This window comes from Rhamphochromis sp. 'chilingali', assembly GCF_963969265.1.
Source record: "Rhamphochromis sp. 'chilingali' genome assembly, chromosome: 5".
Lineage (NCBI taxonomy): Eukaryota > Metazoa > Chordata > Actinopteri > Cichliformes > Cichlidae > Rhamphochromis > Rhamphochromis sp. 'chilingali'.
This window is the reverse complement of record NC_137932.1, coordinates 5,292,390-5,309,074: the sequence shown is the minus strand read 5'-3', so window position 1 is coordinate 5,309,074 and position 16,685 is coordinate 5,292,390. Positions and strand designations below refer to the sequence as shown.

Sequence of the window (16,685 nt, the reverse complement as noted above, 5' to 3'; positions counted from 1 at the left end):
TCAGTGAAGCTGTCTTTAGTTGAAATGACCCATCAATTGGAGTTAAGGCAAGGCAAGTTTATTTATATAGCACAATTCAGATTGCCCATTTTGTCTGGTTCAAAACCGAAATGATCCCAGTTAGGTGATTATGTATTCTTTTTCTCAAAATACTCTTCCATGATTGCATTTGCTGGAAATGGTTCATTGGGAGTGGGAGAACTCCGGAAATCGACACACGTGCGCACAATCCTTATTGCCAGTTGTTACACTCAGGGTGGCTGGTTGGAAGTTTTTAACACATCGCCCAAGCCAAGTGGTCTTTGTTATCTCCTGAAAAACACAAGGAAAAGATAATAATCACAATAAATGGATGAATCGGTGCATTTTAAAAGGCCCCAAATACATAAACTGTAAAACAGCACGTCGCTGTTTTTAATGGCCTGTTGTTTAGCACAATCTGCCTGTGCGTTAGCCCTCCCTAGAGGTCAGACAAAATATCAATGAGGCGGTACATTGTATTGGCTTCCTTTTGCGATATAATATCAATGCAGTGGAAAGAAATATTGATAGTTTTATTAAAACATAAAATGCAGGCATTGTGACCCTGTCCCCACCAATTCAATTAGCAGAGTAATTATGTCATTACTCCTCCATATCAAGAGGGAGCAATGTGAACATAAGTGATCTAAGTTGCTTTGAAAAAGAAAAAAAATCGTAGGGAAAAAATGGTGGTAAGTTAACACCCTAGTAAATACATACATGCGTTTTTTGTTTTGTTTTTTGGGAGGGGTTGGGTCCATTCGGAGCATATTTTTTACCTTCAGTTATAGAGATGTGGTGATATATCATAGATGAGCTTACAATGTATATTGATCGCCACGTTGCTGTAATGCAATCGGGGTCATTATCATGTATGATAAGAGTGTCTTTGCCAAGAACTCATTGTTTCTCTTCTCTGAATAAATGTTACAGGCTACAATTACAGTGGACACTGTAGCAAAAACCTCTATGCATTGATAAAAATATTGCAGAGTATAACACAAATCGTGACCAACCTTAACATTCACTAACCAGTGGGCAAGTAATTTCATAATATTTCTCATCTTGTGATTTATATGTACGGCTGAGCAATGATATTGCAAAAATCTGTGGTAATAGTAAAAACCACAGCTGGTCTAGGCCTTAGTGATCATTCTTGCCAGCTGTCAGCGAGCCTCTGAAAAAAGTCTACCTGCTTGTTGTATTAGAAATTAGCATGTTGAATGCACACATTTAAATGGACACTGTTGTTTCTTATGTGCTCCATCCACAATGAATGAATCCACAAATGCCCCCAGGGGACAGTGAAGCAATGTGATTATCACATTATCGGTCAGTGCACGACACATAGCATTTTGATTATTTCATATGTTTATTTGCAAACACACAAAAACAAGTGTCACTTTTCAAAACGACGAAATAAGATGGGACAATTCAAAGAAGATGATTTCAGCTGTGCTCATTGTGTCACCAAATATTTGATGCTGCACAAACTAACAGTGAGGATCCTTGATCATCATTTATTTGCAAGATAATCTTCTAAATGAGCCTCGTCGCTGTTTCCATGGCACCCAAATTAGACTCTGCATAGTAAGTTTAGCATTCGCTCTTGAGAGCTGCATGTACAGGTATTGCATATTCAAGGAATAAATAAGAAAAATGGATATGCAAGAGTCTTTTAGAGGATTTTTAATGAATCCTTTGATGGAAGTTGTCTGTGGTGAAATATACAGTTGGTGCCTATTATGGTGCTATGGTACCAGCAGCAGCAGCTGAGGCAGTAAATAATGCATTGGCTTTAATCACCTAATGGTTTCAAAATGTCCAGCATTTCATTAGCAGCCCCATTCATTTTTTTGTGCATAATTATCTAATATGAGATTCAGCTGAGGGAGATATTCCATTTGATTTTGGCTGGAGGGCTGTGGAGCGGCTCACAAGCTACCTTGCCTGTGCCTGTGGCTGGGCTGAGATTGGCTTCAGATAATTTGGCTCGCACGCAGAGGGCTGTCTGACTTATAGGCATCACTGCTGCTGTCCACCACTGTCAGACCAAGGGACCATAAATGTAACCTCACTGTATCTGTGCCAGGTTTTTTGCGACTAGTGAGCTCTGGCCCTTATCTTTATTATGGAAGGTGTCATTACCGCAATATTTACAGTGATAAAACAATTTGTCAGGGATTCAAAGAGAAATGTTTGTGACATTTCACAGTCAGGGACAGTGAAGTTGCTGATGGGGCCAACATAAGTATTCAGAGAAATATATAGAGATATAATTATATATATATAACTAAATATAAACAGCTTAAAATGGAAGAAGCAGCCTGACTGCTCATCTGCTTGTTACCTGTTAAAGTTCAGGGTCTGGCTGCTGGGCTGGGGTCAGCATTCACTCAGCCAATAAATGATGAGTTTGTTTAGTAAAGTCATGAAAACTGTGTTATTAGTTTAGTCACACTGTGTCAATAGTTTTGATTTAGATGCTCTATTATGTTCCTCTCATACAGATCTAACTCCCAGTATGTTACATATGGATCTTTGTATGCGTGCAATCATATTTAAAGTTTATTTGCCTGTTTTTTTTTTTTTTCAAACCTGCTGCATTAATCTCGTGAAGCCGGGTAGGTTTGATGGCTAAAATTAACCAAGCAAAGGTAGAAAGGGAGTAAAGGCAAAACGAATCAGCAAGTAATTAAAAAAAAAACAAATTATGAGAAAGATGCAACAGCTGTGAAACCTGTGACTTAAGCCACTGCCACACTTCTAATAAGTCTTTTCTGCTTTTTTAAATTAGACCATCAGCTCTTGGCAGTTTGTATTACCACACCTATTGGTTTAAGATCTAATCCGAAGAACAGCCGTCTCTTCTGATAAAACGGGAGTATTTGACACGAGAGGATGAGAAGGCACTGAAAGATCAGACCACAGTTTATGAAAATGTAGAACCCCTTTTATTTTGTTCTCATAACTCTGGTGTCCGCATGTGTGTTTTTATCCATTTCAAGGTTTCTACATGTACATCGAGACGTCAAGACCGCGCAAGGAAGGAGACCAAGCACGGCTTATAAGTCCATTTTTCAACGTAGCACCTAAAAACCCTTATGGTATCACCAATCCACCTGCCTACTGCTTTGGCTTCTTCTACCACATGTATGGGAAACACATAGGTAAGAATGATTGCCTTCATTTAAAACCACTGCTTAATTTCTTAAACAATTCTACAGTCTATCACTGCTCCCCGTTTTTGCTTGATAAAGCAGCAAAACCAGCTTTGAGTGGATTTCAAGTTGCTTTGGCAGTTCTCTGCTGTATAAAGGAGTTGCTTTCTTATTCTCGTGGAACTAAGCACAGTCAGTAAGGCAACACCACATGAAATTTTATTTCTAAAAGAGTACATCATCAAGCATCTGTCGGACATACCGCTGGCATTAATTATGATGAGGTTCTTGGTTTTGGTGTCCAGCAGATGTGTATTTCACTGGAGTTTTTTCTTTCTTTTTGTGAAGGACTTCTTGTTTGTGAGAGAGGAAACGCAGTAGTCACGGCCAAACAAAAAAGAAAGCAGCACTTTTTCCTCTAAGCAACAGAATTGCAGTCATTTCCTGAGAGTTTCTCCCAGTGGTGTGTTTGGTGTGGAGCTTTGCGCTTTCTTTCCAAAAAATTCTAAGTGTAGCTGTCAGATGTTTCAAGTAAAAGATGTCTCCTTTTTGCAACACACTCCTTCCAAAGGGGTGCGCACAGATTCTGGGTGTTAGCCCTCACATTCATCTCACAATGTAGATAACAACCCTGCATGGCCCATTTGAAGATGGCGGAGCGACTGAAGGAGCACTCTGTGGCTTACATCTGACTCTCTTCACCAGAGACCCAATCAGCCAACCACAAGCACTCCTGCTTTGAATGTGTGCTGTTTGTACGCTCAGTGCATTTAGGAGTTTTGCTCTAGCACAAAAATAGCAGTTTATGCACTGTTGAAGCCCTCCAGGGTTTCTCTGTCCCAACCTAACTCCCTATCATCAGCTACTACACACCTTTATAAGGCGAAAAAGGTCACCAGTGGACGTGGGTCATCTTGTGTCTTTTTTAAGGCACCGGTACTAGTGTTGATGCAGAACCAGCTTTGCTTTTCATTGCATGACTTAATTCTTATTTTTGTGGAAAGAAGATCACGGTGGGCAGAATATGGAAATAGTCTATTCGCCCAGAAAATTCTTAATGGTCCAGTTTAGGAGCCAGAGCCATGTCAGTGAGAAACAGGCACTGTTAGCATATGAGCTGAAGTGATAAAGGAATAGGATTAAAAAACAATGAATCTAAATGACAGCAAGATCTGCAGTCATGTGAAAATGAGAGTTTTCAAAGCCATGTGAGCAGTCTGTGAAAAACTAAGAGCTCTCTGTGACTCGGTAGCTTGTAGAACCACTTTTAACAGCAATAACTTGAAGTAATCTTTCCTGTATGATGTTGTCAGTCTCTCACATCGTTGTGAAAGAATTGTAGCCCACTCTTTCTTTTTATAACATTGCTTCAATTCATTGTGATTCGTGGGTCAGTCCATTGATGGTAAGGTCAAATATCTCCACTTTGGTTCAATGGACTTGGTTCCAGAAGTCTTCTGAGGGCTTTTTTGTTTGTTTGTTGTTGTTGTTTTGTAGATGCTAATCTGTGAATCTATAGCCTGCAGCCATGTTATTTTGAGGAAAGAAGATGCTTTGTCCTGGCAGCCCTTCCAAACAAGCCGTACTTGTTTAGTCTTTTTCTAATTGTATTGTCATGAACTTTAGCGTTTATTGTGCTAAATGAGGCCTGTAGAGTGAGCATTGCACAGTCTGACCTTGTGGTGGATTCTCTTGGATATCAACTCCTGGGAAGATTGTGACATTTTGTTAACACTCACCTAAAAGCCTGAAAACTGCCGAAATGTTCATTTAATCAAATGCATTTGATTAGCAGCATCTTTCTGCGTTGTACTGCCTTGATTCCTGTGGAAAACAGTAAGGGTGTACTTGTTTTTCACAAGACTGCATAGAGTCCTGTGGAAAAAACATGTTTTCACATGATTGCACATGTACCAAAAACATGACAGAATTGTAGGCACAGTATCTCAGAGGAAACAGTCAGCGTACTTTGTGCTTCTAAAAATATTCATATTCAATATCAAATATAAAACTTTTTAACCACACAAGTTCTTCATGTGAGATAACTAAAACTGATGTCTTCGACTCATTATTTATGTGTTCTCATTTTGGTTTCAGGCCATTTAAGTGAAATTCTAGTGACACCAAACCAGAGGGAAATAACCCGCAGAGATAGGCAGCTAAAAAAATAGTATTTCACTGAAATATATTTTAGTACAGAAAAAAGGATATTTAAAAATAGATAAAGTATAGAAAGAAAAATCAATCAGTGACAGTAAAAAATGCCAAGAGAGGAATTTCAAGAGGAATTCAGCAAACTGTGAAACTGCTACAGGCCAGCAGCTCACCTCCCCTCTCTTTTTGACATTTATAGTCAGCATTTGACTTCAATTACTTCAGGATCCTAGAAAGACATTGATGGTCTCCACACTCCAACTTCTGCAGCTTCTTTTTTCACCTTTTAATAACCTGACTTGGCTCTTCAGCGTCACATATCTTACTCCAACTTCTATTTTGTTTCCTTTGAAGTCTGTTTTGTTATAAACTCTGAGACAGGGACCTGAGTGCAGGACTTTGTAAAGTTTGTAAGTAGTAATAAAACGCAACCCTTTATCAAGGCCTCAGTGACACAGGACTAGAGACCAGTCACTGGTCCCCCTGGTAACCGCTAGTGGTGGGCGGCTCAATCCAAATATCGATTGTATCGATACCAAGTCGGCATCGGTATCGGATCGATACTAGCCTGGTGAGATCGATTCTTTACTTTAAGTTCTGCTCTTGTTTGCGATGCTGTGCTTTCGGCAAAGACGAAACAGCCAGGTTGCCCGACTCGCCGCTCCTGTGTCAGCGCAGAGCAGGCACACTTTGCTCCCCCTTGTGTTTAAGTCTTGCGTTGTCACGTGACTTAGACGCTTTGGGGATTGTTAAGTTGTTTACATATTATATTTTCACCAGTTCTTTAGAATTTCAATTGTAATTTTTGTATTATAGTTTCTCAGCAGTACTTGTTTTAACTTATTTACTGATTTGTGTGCACTTTTTATTTAAGATTTTTCTTGAAAAAAAAAAACTTGATAACTAAACCACCACGACAGACCCGGTGGCATTTTCATGCTTCGCAACATCATTTATTCTTACAATAATCACACCGTTGCTATAACAGTACATTCATCAACTGCAGCTCTCCAGCTGCCAGCCTTACACATCACCACCAACAACAGCAACACAAGCAGAGCACAGGTTTTAAGCCAGCGAGGCGTGATTTTAGATGTGGTGCAGGTGAGTCCATATCACCTGCAGCGGCATCGCAGACCAGCCACAATAATAAAGCATTTTCTATTTAATTATAAACTTTGTCCTAATTATGTCCTGGGTTTCAACTATTTAATAATAAAAACACTTAAGGTCATGAAAATTAATTAAGATTTAGCAATTCAATGACGCATCCACCTTATTTATTAAAAAGTATCGCTATCAATATCGGCGATACTGACACGTATTTAATGGGAATCGGATCGATACCAAAATATGCAGTATTGCACACCACTAGTAACCACTGGTTACAAAGACAAAAATTCCCTGGATAAAATCAGTCACAAAGAACTGCACTGAAAATCTACTTGTGATTTTTGCAGCCATTAGCAGACAGCTGTGGTTACCAGCTACCGGTTTGCATGGAACACACTGACTTGTCTGCAAAATCCAACACTGACTGCTCTTTAGTCCTGCACGCCTGGGGCTTTAGCAGTTGATTTCACAGCGACTGCCAGCAATCTCCAGCAGCTAACCGCAACCAAACTGGGAGTACTCATTTCCCCCCGGCAGCTTGGGGTCTCCTTAAATGAACTCAAATTCAAGTGCTGACATCTACAATGAGCTCTCCTTGTTTAACCACTGTTAGACACAAATGTCATTGTGAATAGTTTCTTTCAATTTTTGTAAGCTCACGAATGGATATCAAAGGTAATTTTAATTGGAATGCTGTGTAAAATGTAAAAATGCAGATCTCATAAATCCATATTTTATTCATTCAGAGAGTATATAAAATGTTTAAACTGAGACATTTTACTGTTTCATGAAAAACATAGCCCATTTGGAATTTGATGGCAGCAACATATCGTAAAAAAGTTGGGACGGGGTCAACAAAAGGCTGGAAAAGTGAAAAGAAACAGCTTGAGCAACTTTTTGCAACTAGTTAGGTTAGGTAGCAACGCAACGCATCAGCAACATGTAAAAGTGTTTTAAAAAAGTGCATCTAAGAGAGGCATCGTTTCTCAGAAGTAAAGAGGGGCAGAAAGTTTCTTTCAGAATAATGTTCCTCAACATAAAATAGCAAAGATTTTAAATATCTCATACACAGTACATCATATCAGAAAAGATTCACTTGCACTCAGCAATTTTGCGTGTAAGTGACACAGTTAAAAGTCAACACTGGATGCCCCTGATCTCTGGGCTCTCTCTGCGTGGGCTCAGGAACACTTCCACAAATCATTTTCTGTGAGCACAGCTCACCTTGCCGTCTACAAATGCAGGTTAAGAAGAAGCCAAATGATGACATGATCCAGAAACACAATTTTAAATCTCTTTTTAAATGGACCAAGGCCATACTGTGGTCAGACAAATTGAAATTCTTTTTGGAGAACATGGACACCGCATGCTCTGGACTAAAGAGTAAAGGGACTGTTATCAGTTCAGAACTCTCTATCTCAGATGGTATGTGGGTGCATTACGGACTATGGAAAAGCCAGTTGCACATCTGGAAAGCCACCATGCCCAAAGATATACACTGGTTTTAGAGTAGCATATGCTGCAATGTCTTTTTCAATGAAAACCTGCCGAAATGAGTTATTATTTTTCTTAAAATATCACATTTTCTCAGTTCAAACATCTGATTTGTTAAAGATGTGGGTTTATTAGATTTGCAAATCATTGCATTCTGTTTTTATTTACATTATATTGTGAGACACTTTATATGAGTGATTTAGTTCATGGTTAGTTTATACATACTGACTAAATAATTTATTTGTATAATCTTAAGTTTTTATCTACATCCACAAATCCACCTTTGACTAAGGAGCATATCCATCCCATTAACTTATTTCCATTTTGTGTTTGGAGCTAACAATTGGAATTTCTGTAATGGACTTACATGAAAATAAATTAGCAACAGGTAGCCGAGATAACAGGACGAAAGGCAGAAATAGGAAATGCAGATACTAACAAAGCGTAAACATGAGCACCGTGCCTGTAAAATGCTAATTCTAAAACATGGAGAACAATATCTTTAATTAAGCAAAACATGCTGAGAGAGGTTAGTCATTAAGTATTACACTGGACTTGATAACATGGCTTGCATATGCTCTGAAATTTAGGCTCCATTCCGGGTGTCCTCAGGGGAGAGCTAGAGTGGAAGTGTCTAGGCAGGTGGGCCAGACCAAACATCTGGAGAGGAGGAGGCGAGGGAGGTGGAGAGAATATAAGGGTAGAGGTGTTGGAGGGCGACTCAGCAGGGAGATGAGAGCTCCTCCGGCTCCCCGCTGAGGTTGAGTAGGCCGTGACATTTCCAATTTGCTCAAATTGATCGCCAGCCAGACCCTCTCTTCTCCTGCCCTCCCCGTCTGTGGTGAGGCCCATGCTCAGACTGTGGCGTGTTATGATGAATGGGCTAAATGTCAAGGACTTGAAACCCAGCTCAGATCCTCCATGGCGGTGCTTCATTTGGTATTCTGCCTCTCCGTCCGTGAGAAACATTTGCCCCAAGCTCAGGAATGTTGGTTTGTGATATTTTCTTCCCAGAGGAGTAAATGCTTATGACAAATTGCCCAAATAATATATGCATTTCATATTTTCTGTTATCTGGGGGAATTTTGGCATTTTAAATAATTGAGAGCTTCTTCTTCTTTTTCTTTTTTGCACTTAAAGCTGTGGCTTAAAAAACCAGCCGGTGAGGCAAAGCTCCATCTTGAAATTTGAAGATTCCGGTACTGTTTGGCACGGTGCCGTTGACGTGAGTCACAGTCAGGCTGTGGCACGGTATCCCTGAAGGCCAGAATCAGTCGATAAAGAGTCATGCCTACGCACTGATGTGAACAGTGGCTCAGGCTCAAAGAAACTCCTCCATAGTTAGCTAGCGGGTGGATACCTGAGACAAGGTCACACTTAATTACTGAAGCGCACATCAAAGTTTGCCTTTGGAGGCCATGTCGCATTTGTTTATAGGATTAAGTCTCGAGCAAAGCACACCAACCAAGCGCGCGTTAAGCCTGACCTTCTGAGAAGCAACTGAGTCATCTTTTCATTAGCAAGGAGGGTGGTACAGCACCTCAATCCACCTCTCTACCATCCTCACTGCATAATTGCAAAAATTTCCAGGAGCTGTTCTTCACTGTTCACCAGACTCACATCTTTCTCTTCTCAGATCTTTTTAAATTTCACAAGTGTCTGCCAAAGGTATTCCTTTAAAAAAAAAAAAAAAAGTACTCCAAAGAATATACAGCATATGCCTTTGCTCAGGATGTGATGACACTGACATAACCACCTACATCGCTATAAGTTCAAAGAAAATGTAAGCCAGTTAGCTCAGCAAGAATCCTCCTACATCCTAAACACTTCCACAGGAGATGAAACCGCGGGTCATGTTCTGTACAAGAGCTCATCTCTCAATGGAGATTGTGCTGTCGGGGGGGGGAGTGTATACCGTGCTGATGAGAGAGTGTGAACAGCGTAGCTTTCCCTCTTCTTCTTTTTTTTTACCTATCCAGGGTGGGGGCTTACCAGTAATGAGGCATCTAGCTGAAGCAAAGATGCATCAAATGAAAGTTTGCCTCACTGGTTGAGTCAACGCAAAGGTGCTGCTTCCCATATTTGTGAAATCCACTTGACTTCAGAGCACTGCTCGCACTGAGCTTTGCTGTGGTGTCAGTGCTAACCTGATTTGAGTCTTTGGATGCTGCTCCTGTTAGCCCACTGCAAAAAAGATGATGTTCTCTCTCATACATGCACTCCCTGTTCCAGCATGGCAAATTAGAAATACCACAAACACACACACACACACACACACACACACACACACACACACACACACACAATTGGTATGTTTGTAAAGGAGGGAAAAGTGGTTGCACTCAGTGTCATCATCTGACAGTTTTATATCAAAGCCTGGGGCCAGACAAGAGACCTCACTGAGGGTAGTCTTTAATGCAGACTTGGTATATAGTCTGTTCTGTCTCAGTAAGACCCAGTACATCTGTGTTATTGTTAACTGATATAGGAATTCTGCTGAAATAGATCTGTCATGTTGTGTTTTGTAATATAGAGCTGGCAGTGACACTCAGTGGATTATTTTCTGTAGCTTTAGTGGAAATCCAGCTGAGCTGAAAAAGAAAACTAAACTTGGCAGAAATAGTTTGAAACTAATGATAAACTCAGAAGAACTGCCCTCTAGAGGGAAAGTATTTCCATTTATCGAGAAATTCTCATCACACGTTGCCCTTTAGTGATAATTAATTTGGACCATCATGAGCGAGAGAATAATTTATCTTTGCATGCAGACACTTAATAGATGTATCAATTCATATAACCTGAGTTTAACCTTTGCTACTGCTTGGCTCTGCTTCGTATTCAGAAGAATACATAAATCTGAAATGCGGGATACACAGGTGAATATTAGATCAGAAGCCCAATTTTATTTGGGATTAATCTGGAACAGATTACTACGGAGTTCTTTAATGTACATGGTCAGGTGGTGTATAATATAGACCCACTTAGAAAAAAGGCAGCAGCTTTTTTTTGTTGTAAAATAGATTTTTTAAGAGTTTTGATTGAGATATCTGGCTTTCATCCTTTCCTTGACCCAGAGCAGTCTGCTTGTCATTGCACGATGCTGCTGTGAACCATGGTATTGCATGGTAGCATTGTGCAACGGGGTATTTCATCTTTATTCTCAGTCTTTTAAATGCCATTTGACAGTTTCCAAGAGTGCTTTCATTTACTTTTTAATCAAGACTTCTTCCCTTCTTCTCTGTGCACTGCTTCTGAGTTAGTTGTCCTACTGGCTGGTTCTCTCATCTCTTCACAGATCTTTTGACCACTTAGCTGCAGTTCCTGGGAACATCCCCGATTAAGACCCTTTGCAGTTTGGCTGGTCAACCAACTGATTGTCCAGCCAAACATTGTCAGCTTTGTGAGGTCAACAGAGACTTCATGGACCTCATGTCTTGGTTTTAGTTCTCACATGCAGTGTGACTTCTGGGAGCCTTTGATTGTTTTATGTCCAATCAAATCAGTTCATCACAGGTGGACTGCATATTTTATTCTTTTTAAAATGAATAAAAACGTTAAGATGTCTGATTACTTTTTGAAGGAATTGTACATGAAGTACAACAGTGGTTGGTGCTGACAAATGTTCCTATTTTGGCATATTGTAATTCAAATGATCTTACAAGGAACTATACTCTTGAACCCCTGACAGCGTGTCAGACTTTACAAAATCAAGCCTGTGACAGCAGTCTTTGCCTTGTAACGGATCTTTTCATATCAGATCACTTTAGAACAATAAAGCACTGTAAGGAGCAGAAAAAGCAACCCAGTATCCTGGCAAAACGTGTAATAGACATGCCGGTCCACCGTGTCCATTCAACGCTTTGCCGTGATATTGGGTTTAAAAAAGGCTGCATAGCACGGTAAAACCAAGTGTGGTAATATGTCCAACAAAGGACTGTCACCTGGTGAAAATGAAGAATTCAATAGTCAATATAAAGTTGAAAAGGTATTTAAAGCAGATGTACTTACCTGTAACTGTGGCTTAAAGAAGGGCAGCTCTTGGAAGACGGCTCTCTGTTTTTGGAATTCTGCTATTTTTCTATTTTTTTCCATTTCTTTTCTGCCTGCTGCTCCTTAAATTTTAAACTTTGCAGAACGTATACCCTATCGAATGTCTCTGCAAAAGCATACATATATTTGTTACTCCAACATAAACATATGGGATTCACCCTCCACTTGCACACCCTAATTGTCCCCTCACATGGATTTCATGTACTGCTGAGAGGTGGCTACAATCGACCAGTTACCTTAATTTCTAATGACCTACTTAAATTAAATAATAGTGAGTTGTCATTTGGGGCATAATATAGAGGAAGTAGTTTAAATGTAGGACAAAAGGAGTTAGCACTATAAAATGAAAACATATAATGATTATTAAGTCGTAATTCCAAGATATGAATACTTTCTTTTGAGCCATTAGAAAATGTTTTGGCAACAGTCCAACTGTCTCTCTCCTCAATGCAGGAACGCTAAATGCATTCCTAAAGCAAAAGGGTCAAACGGCTTCAGAAGGCCTCGTGTGGTCGCTAAGTGGCAATCAAGGTGACCGCTGGAAGCAGGCCAAAGTAAGCATCCACCCAACATCGTCTTTCCAGGTGAGCCTAAAAAACTTTCATTCAATATGCAGTAGCGTTTCCCTCGGTGCCCTCTATTTTCTTCTTTGCCTGTGTTTGTGTGGTATTGGTTTCCCTGAGGGCTAAACACTGATGTAGCTGTGAGAAGTAGCCGGCATTCCCACAAAATGTCTGGTATGACGCTCATTTCCATCAGGAAGCCTGAACTTTGTGAGTGGATGATGGAAAGCTGCAGAACTTCCATCATTTTTACAGCTTTAGTTGTAAAATAGGTAACTTTAGTTGCAGCTTCCAACAGTCTTGGTTTTAAATTTTGTGACATTATAAGCAAATACTTGCCACCTGCTGTTGTGTTTTTTAAGGGTTTTTTTCCCAGGTGTAATTTAGCTAAATTACACTGTGCACTGACTCAGTCTTTATCTTACTGCAGTTCAAATTTCCCTTTTTTTCCTGTTCTTTATTTTTGTTGGTTTTTTGGTCTCTCAAGATTCAATATAATGACTTGTGCTACTCTCTGTAGGTCGTACTTCAAGGGATTCGGGGACCAGGCATTGAAGGAGACATTGCTATTGATGATATCACGCTGGAGGAAGGGGAGTGTCGAGACCCGCCGCCCAGTGAGTAGCACCACGCATCCGCCTCCTCCATCCTCTCCTCTGTCCCTCTTATCTAAGTCCCAGGTACTCTCTCTCTACCTCACCGGACAAGGTTCAGATTTATGAGAGAGGATCTAATCTTAGACAGCTGGCAGCATAAAACGACCATCTCATGGGGAAAGCATGGTTGCCATGGCAACAGGGTGTGTAATCACATGAATGATAGCCGCGCTGGCTGAGTGGAGTACTGTAATTGCGCTGCTGGAACAAACAGAAGGTAAAAAACAGAAAACAGGACACGGAAAATGGCCTGCAATTGACAGGGCATTATTGGTTGGCAGACAAATACAGTTTCCTTGATTTAATTCCCGTTATTTATTCTGCAGGAATTATTTCCAAAAGCCGTTCAGACTTAGACATCTCTTTAACATGCCATAAATGAATCAAGATAATCTGTTTTCATTTTTCACGTCCGTGGTGGAAAATAACTGCCCATCTAACGGCAATCAGAGACAGTGATCTCGGTCCGCAAGATGCATTGTTTTTGTTGCTGCGAGTTTGTTATTGTATAGGTTATTTTTCATTTGGGTGCATTATGGTTCAAAGCGACAGCATTAATTCATTTTGGAAGTAAAGGAGTAGTCGCCCGGGCTGAGGACAGAGTAATGTTATGAATTATGCAATTCAATCTCACGCAATGAATCTTACATGATTCGGCGTGATGTGAGAGGGGGAAACTGAGCAAGATGTCGTGAGGAATGATGAGAGATGACTTCTGACTGATTTTCCAGCTCAGAAAGAAAAATGCTACATTGTGTCTGTTTTAGGATTTGTTCAAAGAAGTTAGTAGCAAACATATGGGAGAAAACGTATATTTGCTTTCTTGCACAGCAGGAGATCCAGCTTTACCATTTATCCAGCTATTGTGGGCAGGGTGTTCTGGAGCCACCCAGCTTACTTTAGGAAAGACATGGGATACACCTGTGATAGTACTGAATCCCTCACAGTCATCTTCATTTGTGGTTAGGAGTTTACATACACATGAATGTAATTTTAATTTGGGGCTTTTAATTTGGGGCTTCTTGTCCCTTGCCACGTTGCACCTCGACCAAACACTTTTAGAAGCCATCAACAAGCTTCTGGTATAATTCTGCTTGGATATTTGACCACCTATTTTAGCATAATTAGTAGAGTTCATTTAAATTAGTTGGTTTGTGGGCACAGACCTCGCTTTTAAGCATAGTCCTCAAATTTTGACTAGTGTTGAGGTCGGGGTTTTGGAAAGGCTATTTCAGAAGCTTAATGGGCCCTTTCCAAACAACTGCGCATAATCAGTTTGAACAATTATACATAAGTACAAGACCCAAAGTGTGATTCTGAGATGATAGGAAATTGGTTAGGATGTTAACGAACAACCCAGGAACCACCAATGCTCAAGCCCGCCATGAAGTGGAAACTGCACTAAGTTGATAAAATAATAAACTACCTCCAAATGGTCCTAAACACATATCAAAATTGGTTTTGGAATGGATAAAGCAGGCTAACATCAAACTTCTTGAATGTAGATTATGCTTAAAAGCCAGGACTGTGCCAGGAAACCACACAATTTAAAAGGATCTTGCAAATCCCGCCAAGAAGAACGCTCAGATATCCAACCAGAATCACGCTGGAAGCTTGTTGCTGTCTAATGAAGTGTCTCACCAAAGTGCAAATTGCTAGTCCAAAGTGGTGGTCTACGTATGTGTATATATAATTTGGACCCTGTGTAGATTAGAGAAAATTCAAAATCATTTAAAACTTGTGCATCCAGTTCTTGTTTTTCAGTAATTAAAGATGTATGCTGTCTAATCATTTTAAAGAAATCATTAAAAGCCCATAATTACCATGACATTCATCCCCATGGTGAGTGTATTTAAACTTCTGACCTCAGCTGTATGTAGTGAATTTAATATCACCATTTAACCTAAAGCCCAGAACAGAAACAGAACAAAAACATCGCACAAACACAATGCTGAGCACTGCAGCCTCATGCACAGATGTTAGATAAGAGCATTAATTTGACTTTTACGTCTGCACACCGAATCTTCAGATCTTTAAGCTGAACTGACCAATTGTTGTGGTTACCAAGCAACTCATTAGCTTTAAGCAGCAGAGCTCTTTGCTGGTAACAGCCCATTATTTACTAGTTAAAAGCTCATTAAAAGATAGTGAAAGCCACAGGGATAATCATGATGTTATAGCTCTTTCATGACTGCTGAGTTAGTAATATTTCTGTATGCATAGTCTTGTATTTGGCTAAATGGAAGAGCTTTAGTATTCAACACACTCAACATATTTCTGAAGTGAATCAGCATGCTACAGATGGATAAAGCCATATTAAATAGTATGAGTAATAAAATCAGTATTCCCTTCACCACTTATCTTCCCATGTTTGTATTGAAATGTTTGCTTATTTCTCTCCCCCCCCCCCCCATTTAGATCTCAGCGCCAAGGCTCTGTCCACATCCTGCCATATATGGCTGCTATGTGTCACCTTGGTGCTGACCCTCCTGGAAGGTCAAAGGTGACCCATTTCTCCATCATCTCAGAGGCGAATATTCAGAGCCGCCGTCTGTGAGCTGTACCCTCAACATCCAATCACCAAAGATTCATGCATCCTGAAAGCAGCGGGGTCCCCCCATGGACTGCAGACCACAGAAAGGCCGCAGTTATTAAATGAGCAAGAGAGAAAAAATAAGTGATTAAAAAGTTACACAAAAAGTAAATAAAGAAGATGCGCTACATTTTTTTTAAAGAGACCTCTTTTACAGAAAAACACCCGCTGACGCAGAACTCTGGACGTCTTTACGAGCACAAAGGCAGGTCGGCGACGAATGAGCCCGGACCGGCGGAGGAGATCACAAGCATCGTGGGAGGGTAGTTTGTAAAGCACAAGAACCATTTCATGAGGCGCCGGAAAGCTTCCTTCGACGACGGAAGGAAATACAGACACTGCTGACTTTTTGAATATGAAGTAACATTTCCCTGCTTATCAATACATTCAATCAGACCTTTCTCTGTGTATCTTTATCTCCATTTTCTTGCACCAGATGCCAATCCCCGACACTTGTTTTTCACTTTAGCCCAGCCTCGTGTCATTCTTTGGCATTTCTTTATCTGCTCGGTGCTGTACTGTAGAAAGACAAGGACTCCGACAACATTTAGTTCTGTCTGCTTACTCCCCTGTAGCTGCCTACGTATCTTTTAACACTGTGCTCACGAGTCCAAGTGGCCAACTGACGGTATGGTGGCAGAACAATAAGAGCAGAAGGCTCAGCAGAGGTGTAGACAGGTGGACTGGAAGGCAGAGAGACGTTCGAGCTTAAAAATGAGAAGGAGACAAAGCAGAGGAGGGAGAGGAAAAACAGGCAGAGAGTAGAGGAAGGTCCGATTAGCGAGGCCCCACTCGAATATTCAGTCAGCGGTCTGCCTGTGGAACAGAAGCCACTTTACTTTCTGCCATGAAACAAAGTGCCTTCAGATTACAAACCGAA

The 16,685-nt window shown here is 40.5% G+C and overlaps 1 protein-coding gene across 2 annotated transcripts in view; it reads left to right on the top strand.

Moving 5' to 3' along the window:
- LOC308397668 (MAM domain-containing glycosylphosphatidylinositol anchor protein 2) overlaps positions 1–16,171 on the top strand; it is a 198,237-nt gene extending 182,066 nt beyond the window's left edge. For both annotated transcript variants that reach the window (XM_080883706.1, XM_080883705.1), the window contains exons 15-18: positions 3,030–3,191; positions 12,447–12,577; positions 13,077–13,173; positions 15,631–16,171. In XM_080883706.1, coding sequence (XP_080739832.1) covers positions 3,030–3,191; positions 12,447–12,577; positions 13,077–13,173; positions 15,631–15,719 — 479 coding nt within the window. In that variant the 3' untranslated portion in view covers positions 15,720–16,171. The remainder of the gene's footprint in view (positions 1–3,029; positions 3,192–12,446; positions 12,578–13,076; positions 13,174–15,630) is intronic.
- Positions 16,172–16,685: the final 514 nt, after the last annotated feature.